The 13,591-nt window shown below is 34.7% G+C and overlaps 1 protein-coding gene across 1 annotated transcript; it reads right to left on the reverse strand.

Annotated features, from left to right (window-relative positions):
- Window positions 1-199: 199 nt before the first annotated feature.
- Window positions 200-9,699, reverse strand: LOC111808311 (phosphoglucomutase, cytoplasmic-like). Its single transcript, XM_023694221.1, has 17 exons — window positions 9,431-9,699; window positions 8,565-8,646; window positions 8,018-8,073; window positions 4,994-5,107; window positions 4,830-4,892; window positions 4,091-4,210; window positions 3,908-4,008; window positions 3,322-3,381; window positions 3,113-3,212; window positions 2,857-3,014; window positions 2,672-2,767; window positions 1,999-2,062; window positions 1,818-1,899; window positions 1,535-1,710; window positions 1,379-1,455; window positions 606-867; window positions 200-513 (listed from the first exon to the last, which is right to left on the reverse strand). The coding sequence occupies exons 1-17, from the start codon at window positions 9,509-9,511 to the stop codon at window positions 442-444; spliced, it is 1,764 nt and encodes a 587-aa protein (XP_023549989.1). The 5' UTR covers window positions 9,512-9,699; the 3' UTR covers window positions 200-441.
- Window positions 9,700-13,591: the final 3,892 nt, after the last annotated feature.

Genomic DNA, 13,591 nt, shown 5'->3' on the forward strand with positions numbered 1-13,591 from the left:
GGGGGGGGGGAAGCAGTTCAGAACAATTAACTTACCAGCCGTGAACCGTCTTCAAACAAATATCGAATACCCTGATGTTTTGAGANATTTTGTTCAGCAAGCACAAGAAATAAAACGTTAATCCAATCAAACCCTAAACTGAACTGATGAACAGGCCAACAATATTAATATGGAACATAGGGAAAGCTTATACCAAAACTGGGTAAAAAACCACATTAATTCATTCAAATATATATTATATATTCTATTACTTTGTCGAGCTTCATAAGAATGAAGCATCAAAGATTATTAAGACAATCAAAATCCAAAATTTATGTAGGCCAAAGTTTTCCCGCCAAACAAACACTCTGGAAGCACTTACAGTGATGTTTTAAGAGATCTTGCGCCACCGCAAGCTAGCAACAATTATTTCTTCAAAATCATGGGTTATATCTAATTCACTTAAGTAATGACGGTAGGAGCAGATCGGCCGGTAAATTCTTGCATTTTTGAGAGCTTAAGAGCAACTTCCACCTGAAACGACAAAATAATCGAGTCAATACAATTCGGATACCCTGTAAAAGGATTTTTTCAAGTCTCTTCATCAAATTGGAGAGAGATCTAACCAGAGGAGCGAGAGCTTCCTGAGAATCTCTCCCAGTTTTTGATGGATCTTTCTCATATTGCTCAATGTAGAGCCGAATAGTTGCGCCTTCAGAGCCAGTTCCAGACAGGCGGAAGACCTGCAACCATGTAAAGAAGATTGATAATATATAAATTGTCATTTGTACTAAAACGTGTTCTCNGGAACCATCAACAGGATCTTTATACTCAAATTCATCACCATGGACAACCTTTGAAACATCTGAACGAACTCCCTTGATAATTCTGCATTGAATGCCAATATTTATCCATCAAAGAGTGTTAAATTACACCAAACGATAGTGGAAGAAAAATAAGAGTTTAGAACTCTTTGCTAACAACACGCAAGATAAGTTACATAAACAAGACTTTCAAATATAAACAAATAACAAACTGATACTATTAGCAAAAAAACTCAACGAAAAGACTCAGAAAATGCTGCAGTTTTAACCGAACTCAGCTATAATGGTAGAACACTCTTGTCTATGTGGAACTTACGCCTCTAGCGTTACACTTCATCCTAAACAAAGTTCAGTGCAAATATTCTCGACAAGAGTCAGAATGTTCACTACCTAGGGGCTCACCACAAGGTTCAGTGAACGTTGTATTTTATGAATAAAATGAAATCGCTAAGGAACTGTATTTTGTAGGACCTTACTCTAAAAAACAGTGTCTGGGTAACAGTTAAATGAGTGCCAACTGCACATAAGCTAGATAACTAGTTCACTTTCAAGACAAAGAAAAATTGAATTAACACACAAAAANTTCGGCAAGTGAAGATTGCAGCTTCACCAGATTCGCCATCAGTTCCTTTGCTGCTTCAGCGTCAACGTTCTAAAACCATTCATAAGATATGTCAAGTCCAATTATAACATCTGCACCATAAAAAATAAAAAATAACCAAAAGCAATACCTCATAATCGTATCTAGTATAATAATGGCGACCATAGGTGGCCCAGTGTTGGCGAACTATGTCTTCGACTGTCACAAGCTTTCCACTATCAAGGTTTGCCTTGTTTTTATAAGCAAGAATAGATAACCAAGCCAAAACTGCCCAGATTCCATCTTTCTCACGAATATGGTCAGATCCTGTACAAGAAATTAGTAAAAAGAAAAACAAAAATCAGTTTAATACAGAATCTATCAACTCTGGAACGACCAGAAATTCAAATAAATTAGAAAAATCAGAGGCTGACCAGTTCCAAAACTCTCTTCCCCACAGACGGAGCACATTCCTGCATCCATTAAATTACCAAAAAATTTCCAGCCCGTGGGCACCTGGAGTACAGATATAAGTGATAACAAAATTACTCGTTAGGACACAAGATGCAAACAACCTATAAAGTTTAGGATAAAAGATAAAAGTCTTGAAATGACCTCAAAAAACTTCAAGTTCAAGTTTTTGGCAACCACATCTAGTGCAGCAGAGGTTGGCATGCTCCTAGAAATATTACGGACAAAACATCAAAAACTTAAATGACTTTTCTAAAAGATTCTTAAATGTTCAAATGATGCTAAAGAATAAAGGAAGTTCCCTAATGAACATGCGTAAAATTACATTAGATGTACGACATCTATAAAATTTGTTGCATTCTTCCACAGTATATTTAAAACAGATTATTGATTCACATAGCATTTATTCCATTACCATATGATTTAAACCTACCCAACGAATATATATTATGCAGTGACCAAAAAAACACTACAAAGCCTATTTATCAAAAAAATATTTTTATATAAGATTAGATCCAAATGGTTTAGTTTTTTATTCACTAGTTCATTTAACAACTTGAGATTATGAATGCTAATTAAAAAAAAAAAACAAACTAAAGGAATAGATGGGTGGAAGTAGTGTTTATAAGCTTGTCAAGAAACTAAAAACCAAATTGTTACCAAACAAAGTTTTAAAGTTTGCTGGGCAGGAAAAATTCAACAGAAATAAAACATAAAGAAGGTGCCTCCAGAACGAAAGGGTAGGGAAAGGAAAGCAGAGTTGTAGATCAGGAGACTTAGCAGAGTGTAACAAAAGTCAAGTAACAGAAAGTAGCACCTGGCGACACCCTTCAAACCACCAGAGAAGTACGGAATAGCTTCAACAGCATTAGCAGCAATAATGGCAACAGAGTCTGAAGGAGTGACAAAAAACCTGTAAAAGTACAATAAATAACATAAAGAATAATTGAAGAGGAAATGTTATTACATATCAGTACAATTGATTAGGCAATACTATGATACCTTTTACCAAGGACCATATTGCGATCTGCATCACCATCAGCAGCAGCACCAAATTCTGGAGGTTCTTGTCCAGAGCTTGATTTTCCCAATCCCATACGAGCAACCAATTCCTTGGCATAAGTAAGATTGGGATCAGGATGACCTCCTCCAAAGTCCTCCTGTTATATCGGTCAAGAATAATATAGAAAATTAAAAAACTGGATTTCAGTAATTTTCATATAAGGAAAGCCAAAATATATTCTAAAGAGAAGACGACCTTAGGTACACAGTTCAGTAATGAGCTTTCTTTTGCACCGAGCTCTTCCACAAAAATACGTTTTGCATAAGCTCCAGCAACACCGTGTAGAGCATCATAACTTCAAAAGGAACATGTTTATCTTAGTATTTATGACCAGAACATTAGAGATTACACATAAAGAGGCAAGTGTTCCTCTGAAAAGGGTGCCTCCATGAGGATATACGTACCAGAATGAGAATTTGGGAGAGGATAGAAGCTTGCGGATAGATTCAAAATCAAATATTGACCTGTTAAATTGAGAGAAAAAACATTCAGAGAACTGAAACAAAATGAACACAAAAGATTATCACAGAGATAATGACCCTCGAGGATAAAAGCTTATAAATGCAATTACCAAACATCCAAACAAGAAATAGCACAGAAATATCAATACCATGAGACAATTAACTTACATTCCAGACAGGAAGAGGTTGTTGACATCATCACTCCATATACAAGAAGTTTTCAAGGGGACAAATATATCGAAGACAAACTAATTGTGAAAAAAACAAAGAAGACCATATTTTGCAGAAGAAAAAAGAAGCACCCCCCATCACAGGTTAACAAGCAAAACAATGATAATAATTGACTAATTAGCGCTGGTTCAATATTAATTTTAGACTGACGGTATCTGACAATGAGTAATTACAAAACAACCATCCAGAAATAAAGGAAGGTAGGAAACCACAAAGGAAAGAAATGAAGGGGGAAATAGCAATAAAAATGGTATGACATGTTGTCATAAAGACAACAATATTGATCAACAAAGCTTACTTCATTAACTTCACATAGTCACTGGCAGAATCAAAAACTTCAACGTCAAATTGTCCTTCAGGTCCGCCAAAGCTAGAAACACCTATTGCGGAAATATCCACCTAAGACAGACAACATAACTTAATAAACAAGAATTGAGTTGCGAGTAATTAGAAATTGTAATATGAGAGAGTGGAAAAGTACGTTAGGTAGATCTTCAGAAATTAAGTACTCCTTTATTGATTTTGTGTTTTCATAGATCTTATCAGTAATTCCTTCTGGAGCAGGGCCACCATTTTCCATGTTGTATTTAATCCCAAAATCCTGCAAATATTTTTTTCCCAAAAATAAATAAAGCTCATCAAATAATAAGGTAACTTAGATGAAAGCAACAATTCTATGTCATCTAGATGCTCCAATGGGTCTTTTAGCGCACCCTAACTATTCACGCATTTTTTAGAATGACCACATCCATTGAAGAAGGAAGCACAGATAACGTAGGAATGTAATTCTTTAGTTCTAAAATCCTTCTGGGCAGTTGATTATTACAATTCCTATCTAATAAACAAGAAAGAAGGCCATTCATTTACAGGCAGGCATTAGTCTCGTTTTATCCTTCCTTTTTCCCCTTCATGAAACAATGGACGATATTGCAACATATCAATTGACTTAATTTAGGAACGTCATTCAGAACAGAGAGGAAAATGTAGCAAATAGAGGACAACTACCTCCTTCTGGGCAGTTGATTATTACAATTCCTATCAATAAACAAGAAAGAAGGCCATTCATTTACAGGCAGGCATTAGTCTCGTTTTTTCCTTCCTTTTTCCCCTTCATGAAACAAATGTACTAAGAAATGGCCGATATTGCAACATATCAATTGACTTAATTTAGGAACGTCATTCAGAACTGAGAGGAAAATGTAGCAAAAGAGGACAACTACCTCATTGGGGCCTCCTGGATTGTGACTTGCAGTCAAAATAAATGCTCCCGATGATCGGGATCCCTGGTATGAAAAGTTATTTTGATGTATCCTTATTACAGACTTGAAATATTATCATCATGAAGCTGGAATTTTAGCTTATGTATAAAAGTAATTTCACTTACATCAACCCCAACTCTTTCACGTATGACAGCAGACACAGCAGGAGTTGAAAGCAAACCATTTTGACCAACCCAAATACGCCGTACCCCATTTGCTGCAGCCATCTTGGTTATAATCTGTCAATAAATATGGAAATATAAAATATGGGATACACATCAATTAAGTAGGACATATGACATGTTGAGAAAACTAAAAATAGTTCAGACCAGGATTCCTAAAATAAGATTTCCATTAGCCAGATGTAAACAAATATTGGTTTCACACCGGAAGCTGAGAGTTTATTAGCAACTATCATGCCATTAGGTGTGAAGAAAGTAAATGAGGAAGAACAAATTGTTCGCACCCCTATCATTACTAAGTTAGTAAAAATGGGATTTTCTTAAAAAGAATAAGAATGTCATTCGCATTTTCATGCTGAAGCCAAAACCTTTACTTCTTTTTTTGGGCATAATGATATCAATCATCATTCCAAAGGGAGAACAGTACAACTTGGTTACTCAGAAGAGAGAAAACATGTGTATTACATGTGTGTACATTCAGACAAACCAAAAGGAATAGCTAGTTCGTATCTTCCTCAAAAAACAAAACCAAAAAAAAATGGGAGACTTAGAATAAAGAATGTATAATTAAAAGGGAAAAAGGTTGTTAACTAAATAACTCAGATAAATTCAGAACATTATAAATCGATAATGCCAATGACAAAAGAAAGATTACAGTAAACTATCATATCTAACAGGATTTTTTTTTTTAAGAGAAACCATGCCTCATTGAGAAGAAACAAACGAAAACAAAACTAAAGGATCATGGGCATACAGAAAGACAGCCTAAACCAAAGGAGCCAAGCAACTAACTACACAAAAAATGGCTCCAATCTCTAATAATAAGTTATAATGGCTAGTTATAAAATCCTTGGAGAACGACACCCAAACAAAGGCATTAGACCTCGCTTACGACCAAACCTCCTCCCAAGTGATCTCTACATCCCAAAATGTTATGTTATTCCTTTCAAGCCACAAACCCCAAAAGGTCGCGAAGAAACCAGCCTACCACAAAATCCAACCCTTATCGCGAAAGGACTGATGCAAGAGCCAAGAGAATCTCCTCCATCATATTACTGCAGTCCGTACTCCTCAAAAGCTAACACCAAACAGCTGAAAATATCTATCTTAGATAAAGTAAGCAAACCTACAATCACAACGGAAATGATCTAGGTCGTTAGACGCACCATTGAGAGCCTAACAATAAGGCAGAATGTCTCAAAGCTCGATCAATAGAGTTCACTCTGCAAAGCAAGGCCTTCCAGCCAAAGAATTTAGTCTTTTTTGGAATTTTAACTTTCCACAATGAAGAGAAAATGGGACAATCTGAGGCAGAGGAATCTCTCAAAATGCGAAGAGAAAAAAAAAAGCTATGGGAGAACTCCTTGGGAAAGGTAAGGAGTCCAAAAACGGCACTCCCTATGGAAAAGGAAAACACAAACCCACCAAGCAAAAAAGGCTCCACATCTATTATTCCCTATCAGAAAAGAAACACGAAATCCCAAGGAAAGGGAGGAAGAACATGAAGGAGGAATGATGGATACAATCAAATTTAGTTTTTTAGAGGACAAATGATAGAAGTGAGGTAATCTAGAAAAAAGAGGGGTATTGCCCAACAAGGTGTCTTCCCATCCATTCCCCACAAGACATTTAACAAACTGAGAAAAGAAGGAATCCCATAAAAGATCACTTTGCACAGTCTCCGAAAAGTGTTGTTCGAAGCCTTGAACTAATGAAGGACCATTTAAAAGGGTTCCATACTTCCTTACAATAACTAATGCCACAAGTAATCGATCTCCAAGGAGAAATGCCACAACCACTCGCCAAAATAGGTTCGCTCAGACGCCTAAAGTTGCCAGACTCTGAAACCTCTTAGATCTTAGGGTCTAGAAACCACATAATAACTCACCAAATGAGACCCTCACCCCTCTCCTTATCTAACATGATGTAATTAACTTGACAATTTGTGTTGAATAAAGTTGCAATCAACATAGAGATACTTTTAATCGATAAATTGGATGGAATTGTAAGTATTGTCATAAGATGGGTATGAATCACCCATGTTTTCTAGTCATGTTCAAATTTACCACTTTTCTATAATCTTCTTTCTTTCCTGGCTCTCGCACCAACTTGAGATTAATACTTTATTTCATGTATTTGTCAACTAATACCTTNTTTTTTTTTTTTTTTTTTTTTTTTTTTTTTTTTTTTTTTTTTTTTTTTTTTCATTCTAGTTCCATGATAATTGTAGTAAAGACGATTTTTTTGTCTAGCGAATCTTACATTAGAGAGTCAACACCATGGACCACATTTGAAGGCCTCTCTTGTTAGGGCCACATCTTTTACAATGAGGCATCGGAGGATCTAGGTCACATTCTTCGGAGATGCAAGTTCGCTAGGTTGGGACTCCTTTTTAGAAACACAGTGTGAATATGGTTTGCAATAGAGATTGTCATCTTATGTTGGAGGATGTCTTATTCCACCTGCGCTTTCATGATAAGGGTCGTATTCTTTGGCAAGCCTTTTTTTTCCCTTTGCTATTCTGTAGAACATTTGGCTAGACAGAAATGAGAGAAAATTTTCGAGGGATTAGAAAAATAAGGCGTGGGCTCTAGCCAAATTTATTGGCATCTTTGGGTATCTGTATCTAAAGATTTTTGTATCTATCTTTAGCCCTTTTCTTTAATCACAGCAGGTCGTTAGTTATGGTGGGCTCTTCTTTGTTGGGCATTGATTTGAAAGCCAAAATGGAGCTTCAAAATCCTTGATGGGCATTGTTTTTGCACTCCATTTGTATTCTTTCCTTTATTCTCAGGGAAAGTTCCATTTCTAAAATAACAATAATAAATCAATCGATCAATAAGACAAACACAGTAAATATAATATTAAGAGTTAGTTCATTTGTCATTGATTTGACTTGAATTTCCCATCGAATCAATTCCTGAACACGACCCTGTAATCACTATGGAAATAAACTTATAATGGTACCTGAATAGCATCCTTTGAATAATAGCGTCCATCTCCAGAAACAACAAGTGTAGCCCCTTTATCCACAGATAAAAGTTTACAGTTAGAGAAAAATCCATAAGAGTAATGTTCTAGCAGAAATCAAAAGTTAGCTACTTACGAATAGAGGTTAAGTGAAAAAAGTAAAGACCAATAAATAAATCATAACGAGAAATTGAATTCCATGTCTGGACAGAAGAACAAATGTTGAGTTGAGACCCTAGCATAATGAATTAGTCAAGAGGGAGGAGTCAAAGGCTCCATGCAAAAAGCAAATATGAGTAGCAAGAACATAGAACCCTGCAACGACTGGTAGTATACAATATTGACACCTAATGCCTTTGTCAGGCCAGGCACAAGACCACCATCAATTCTAAACAGCTGAAGATTAGGAGTTTGTAATGATGAACTGATAGAACCCATAAGAAACAAATTATGAACTGATAGAGATTGATCAAACGCATAATGAAAATTAATCAGCTCTGCGTAACTACTAGGAAGTTCATATGTGAAGTGAAAGATCCACTACCTCGAACTTTTTCAGCAGTCAATGCATTAAATGTTGCCTGAACAAAATTCTCCAAGTAGTTTGGTTGAATGAATACTTTAACCTGGAAAAGGTCCAGCCACAAAATATCATTCCAGAGTAGAAACGAATGAAGGGAATTTGCAATGCACTATAATATAAACAACAGTGAGAAACCAAAATAATTTTCCACAATAATCTAATTTGGGCACCATAACAATCCTAAGACAGATAGTTAAGGCACCAGATCTAGCGCACTGTTCCAATATGATCGAACTCAGAACACGCGACAATGTTTAATAAAAGTACAGAATCAGCAGATAATGGATTCAAAGGAATAGACAAATGAAAACAATTGAAAATAAGACAGGTCAATCCCATTGATTCGAGAAGAGAACAAAACAACACGTGACGTATCCATTGAAAATTTCCAGCGACATAGCTAAGAAAATCAAGAAGATCCAACGCTCATGCCTCACTCAGAAAACAATCGATATTCAACTTCAAGGCGCCAGATTAATAAACACATAGACAGATCCAAAGAAGTCTCAAAAGTGAGTAAATTATTCAAAAACAGTACAATAAGTTATCCAAATCTAAAAATTCGGAAAACAAATAGTCCGACATTGCCAATCAATAAGGAACTCAGAATCCGTTTACAAGTCATCAACACGAGATCTAGCGGAAAGAAAACCACAATAGATGAGTACGAAGAAGCCAGATCCACATAGATCAGAACAATGCAATAAATAAAAAATAAAAAAACGAAAACAAAGTGAAGTGAAACGAATTAGAGGCAGATCCTGACGACGATCGAGGAATGATACAGGGAAATGCGAAGAAAAAGAAGGAAGAATCTAAGAACGAACCTTCTTGCGGAGGCCAGAAGTACCGGGCTTCTGGCCATCGATAGGGGCGGTCTGCTTCCTGGTGACACTGAAGCGAACCATGACTGGAAGAGTTGCAACGGCGGAGAAGAAAGGGAAGGAGATTGAAGAAACAGAGAGCAGGTGAAAGAGAGAGATGGGGAAAAGGGAAATGTGAGATTGAAGATTAATAAGGAGAGGAGAAGAAGAACGAACCAAGGGGCGACGAGTACGGGGTTGCTTGATTCTGCGGCATTGTATTACAGTGGCGGAAACCGATGGAGAAATGTCGTGTTATAACGCCACGTGGAATAGAATATATATTATCTTTATGTTACAGATGAGAATTTACTTTTTCTTTTTCTTTTTCTTTTTCGGTCCCTCTCCTTTTATGCGACTCAGGTTCTATTTTGTATGGGAGTGTTCCAGTGGCTTCAATATTAACTATTATTTAATTTTGTAACACGTACTACCTTCATAATTTTGTGTATTTATTGTTTTATAATTTATAATATATGTACAATTAATAACTAAACTAAAGATATCAATTTTATTACACATAAAATTCAATTTTAAATTAAAGATATCAATTTATTAAACACATTTTAAAATTTAATCATTTATATATATATATATATATATATATATATATGTATTTGCTTCTTACCAAAAAAAAAAAAATTGTTCCGTTAATTTTTTACAAACTACAAAATAAAATCAATATTAATATCTTCATATAATTAATGATTTCAACTAAAAAAAAATGTTTGTATTAAATCCATTATTCGTTTCACGTTAAAAATATCTAAATAGGGTAATGAATTTGTCTTTTTTTTATAGGGAAAATATCAGTTTCATCTGTAGTTTAGAAGACCGTCAGTTTTTTTTCCTAAGCTTTCCGTTTAAATTTGAATTCAAATTTCACCTCTAAAAATTATTTATAATTTTTTTTTAAGGATAATAAATATNTTTTTTTTTTTTTTTTTTTTAGTTTTTTAGTTTAATCCAAAATATGTGGAAATTTATCAAACTCTCAATATTTTTAATGTAAAAAAGTATTGCAATTTATTTCTCATAATAAATTTTTACTCGAAAGTCATTGAAAAAAAATAGTCTCACATACGATCAAGGTATATAAAACACATATTTGATCAACCATTCATAATATTTAGACGAATAAAATATTAGAATTAGTTTTTAATTGATATTTATGTCTTGATAAAATTATTTAATTGTGGATTTTGTAAATTAATCAAATTTAATTTTAAGCAAAACTTAATTGTTGTTGAATAGTGATTTTTTTACATTACTAGTGAATTTTTTTTTTCTATTATTTAAAAAATGGGTGAAAATTCAAATGTATGGTTTTGAAGAGAAGGTATGGATGTCTTTGGGGGCAAATTTAATTTATATTTTTCTCCCACTGCAAAAGAATAATTATAAATAAGTAGATTTCTGATTTTTTTCCCCTTTAAAAACATATATTTAATACATAAAAGTATAAAAAATTATAAACTAATAAATGAAATAAGGATTGGACATAGGAGTGACGATGGAACCTTTCCCTCGTAGAAAGCAATAGTAAAAATAAAATTAAAAAAAAAATAACTTTTTTATTAGTTGTAACGACCTTAAATTTTCTAGTAACTTAGACGCGCAACCTTCATCGTAAGATATCTTCTTATGTAGAAATAAACATTTAAACCTTTATTATAAAAGACTGATATGGACTTGCGTGTTTGAAAACGTTTTTAAAATGACATAACAAATTCCTAAACAAAATTAATAAACATTAAAGATAAAAACATCATATTCTAACTTAAATCTAAAAAAAATAAATACAACTATCTCATGCATGTGTCATGATCTCAACTTGCAATGTAACAACTCTAAATTTCTACATACTCAGAATCGCTACTAATGTCTCATGCTCATCTCTTATGCGGAAAAATAACTCTTAAAAGAAAACTTCATCTATATTTATCAAAAACATTTAAATACTTTCTTGAAAACACAATCATGGTGTTACTTGTTTAAATACGAATACTGAAATTTAGAGAAATTAAAAACAAATACAAAATAGTTTAAAACAATAAAATGCAAAACAACACATTCTAACTTAAGAATAAGAATTTAAATATAAGTCTACATTATGCACGTGCCACAGTCTTTGTTCACGATGTCGCCATCCTCTGTACATGTGTGCCTTGTCTTTTTCTGAAAAATGACGTGGCACACCGCCTGAGTATTTCAAAGAACACTCATTAAGTGGCCCCACACTAAGGGTCATGCAAATGCAAACACATGCAATCATGCTCTTGGGACCTATCTCTAGCTCATCTAGGGGTGGCCTCTAGTCTCAGACAAATTGGATGTGTAATATTTCCCTACACACGACCCACTCGTGCGAGTGTGAATCTCCAGGGCGCTCGCACACCCCCTGAACCCTCTGGTCAAGCTAATCTATAGCGACGTCTGAAGGTCAGCGGAACCCCATAGTGTCATGTTCCCCATGAACACCCTGCTCGTCATATTGTGCGCGTCTGCACTCATCATCTCTAGGGGAAGTATCCATATGCTTATGAACATACAATATGCATGAGATCCCTCTAAGTCCATCTTATCATCTCTTTGAACATAACCCTCTAGTCTCATTTCTTTGTTACATTAAGTAACACATGCTTGTTGAATATTTATATTTATATCATTTTCATGCTTTTAGGGTTGTGTCCTATGTTGGTCTATCGACATGATGCAATATGACACTCATCATCATATAACATGCTTAATAGGGAAAACATCAACATATTTTAAGGGGTTATATAATTGGGGTGTGGGTTGAGGATAGAAAATCGAGGGCAGGGATGAAGGGTTAGTGGAGAAAAGTGGGGAAGGATTTTTTTTTTTAACTATATTTATTTATTTGGTTTATTACATGCGATGTCGTTGTCAACTGTGCAAGAGCGTTTTGCCTTTACTTGAAATAGAAGTAGCATGTGGCTTGAGTATTTTAAGAAATACTCTGTAATTATGAATGAGACCTATTCTTTTAGTCTATATTTCTTTAGGCGGCTATCCTAAATGGGTAATTAGATGTATGTTTACTGTTCTACATACGACCCACACATGTGAGTATGGGCGCACCAGTTGGTTCGCACACCTCCTGGGCCCCTTTCTCTCAGGCAAGCATTCTCTGGAGCTGCTGATGTCAAACACCAGTTAGGAATAGCGACCGTCGTAGCATTATGATAAACATAATAATCGGTTTCCTGCCTCATAATGTACATGTCTGTATCGTCATAATAAAGGGATATTCACTGATGCATGAACACACAATGATGCATGAGGTCCTAACATTTTCATTTATTATCTAAAACAAACCCATTATATTTTCCTTCATACTATATCATTATCATAACTTTCCATGCAAATTTCGGAGTTGTGCATCATGTCGACACATTTTGTCATAATTTGTATCATGCATTTTGTTATATCATACATATATCATATCATCAACATATCATATAATATATTGCCAAACGTGTTACACCATAACATTTTATCATATCATTAGTACATCACATCATAACACATGTCATAACATTTACGTATCATCTAATAGTCACATCGTATCACGGACAAGATATATTTGGAAGATATTTGGTAAAGATTGGATAGAAATATATTTATTAGATTATATCTAGTAGGTTTAAATCTTTGGGAGTTATATTTATTAAATTGAAACCATATATATACCCCATTAGTTAGTGCTCTCAAGATGTACTTTCTTCCTTCTCTGTATTCTCTATTGTTGTACATACCTGAAGTCGTCAATAAAACCTTTAGTCAATATTCCTCCTTGTATTTTCTCTCTCCAGTTCTTTGTGTTCATCTTGATCGAGTGTGTGCGTTGTTAAGCGATCCTAACAACTAGTATCGATCCTAACAACTGGTATCAGAGCGAGGCGAAATCCACCACGATCTGTGAAGATCGAAAGTTCAAAGATTGGAATTGAAAAGTTCGATGGATCCACTTTTAGTTTCTGGAAGATGCAGATTGAAGATTGTTCGTATCAGATAGGTCTTCACGAACCCCTGTTGGGGGTGAAGCCAGATACTATGACCACGAAGTAGTTGAAGCTCAAGGATCGTCAGGCCTTAAGG

The sequence above is a fragment of the Cucurbita pepo genome, chromosome LG13 (assembly GCF_002806865.2).
Source record: "Cucurbita pepo subsp. pepo cultivar mu-cu-16 chromosome LG13, ASM280686v2, whole genome shotgun sequence".
In the NCBI taxonomy this organism is placed as follows: Eukaryota; Viridiplantae; Streptophyta; class Magnoliopsida; order Cucurbitales; family Cucurbitaceae; genus Cucurbita; species Cucurbita pepo.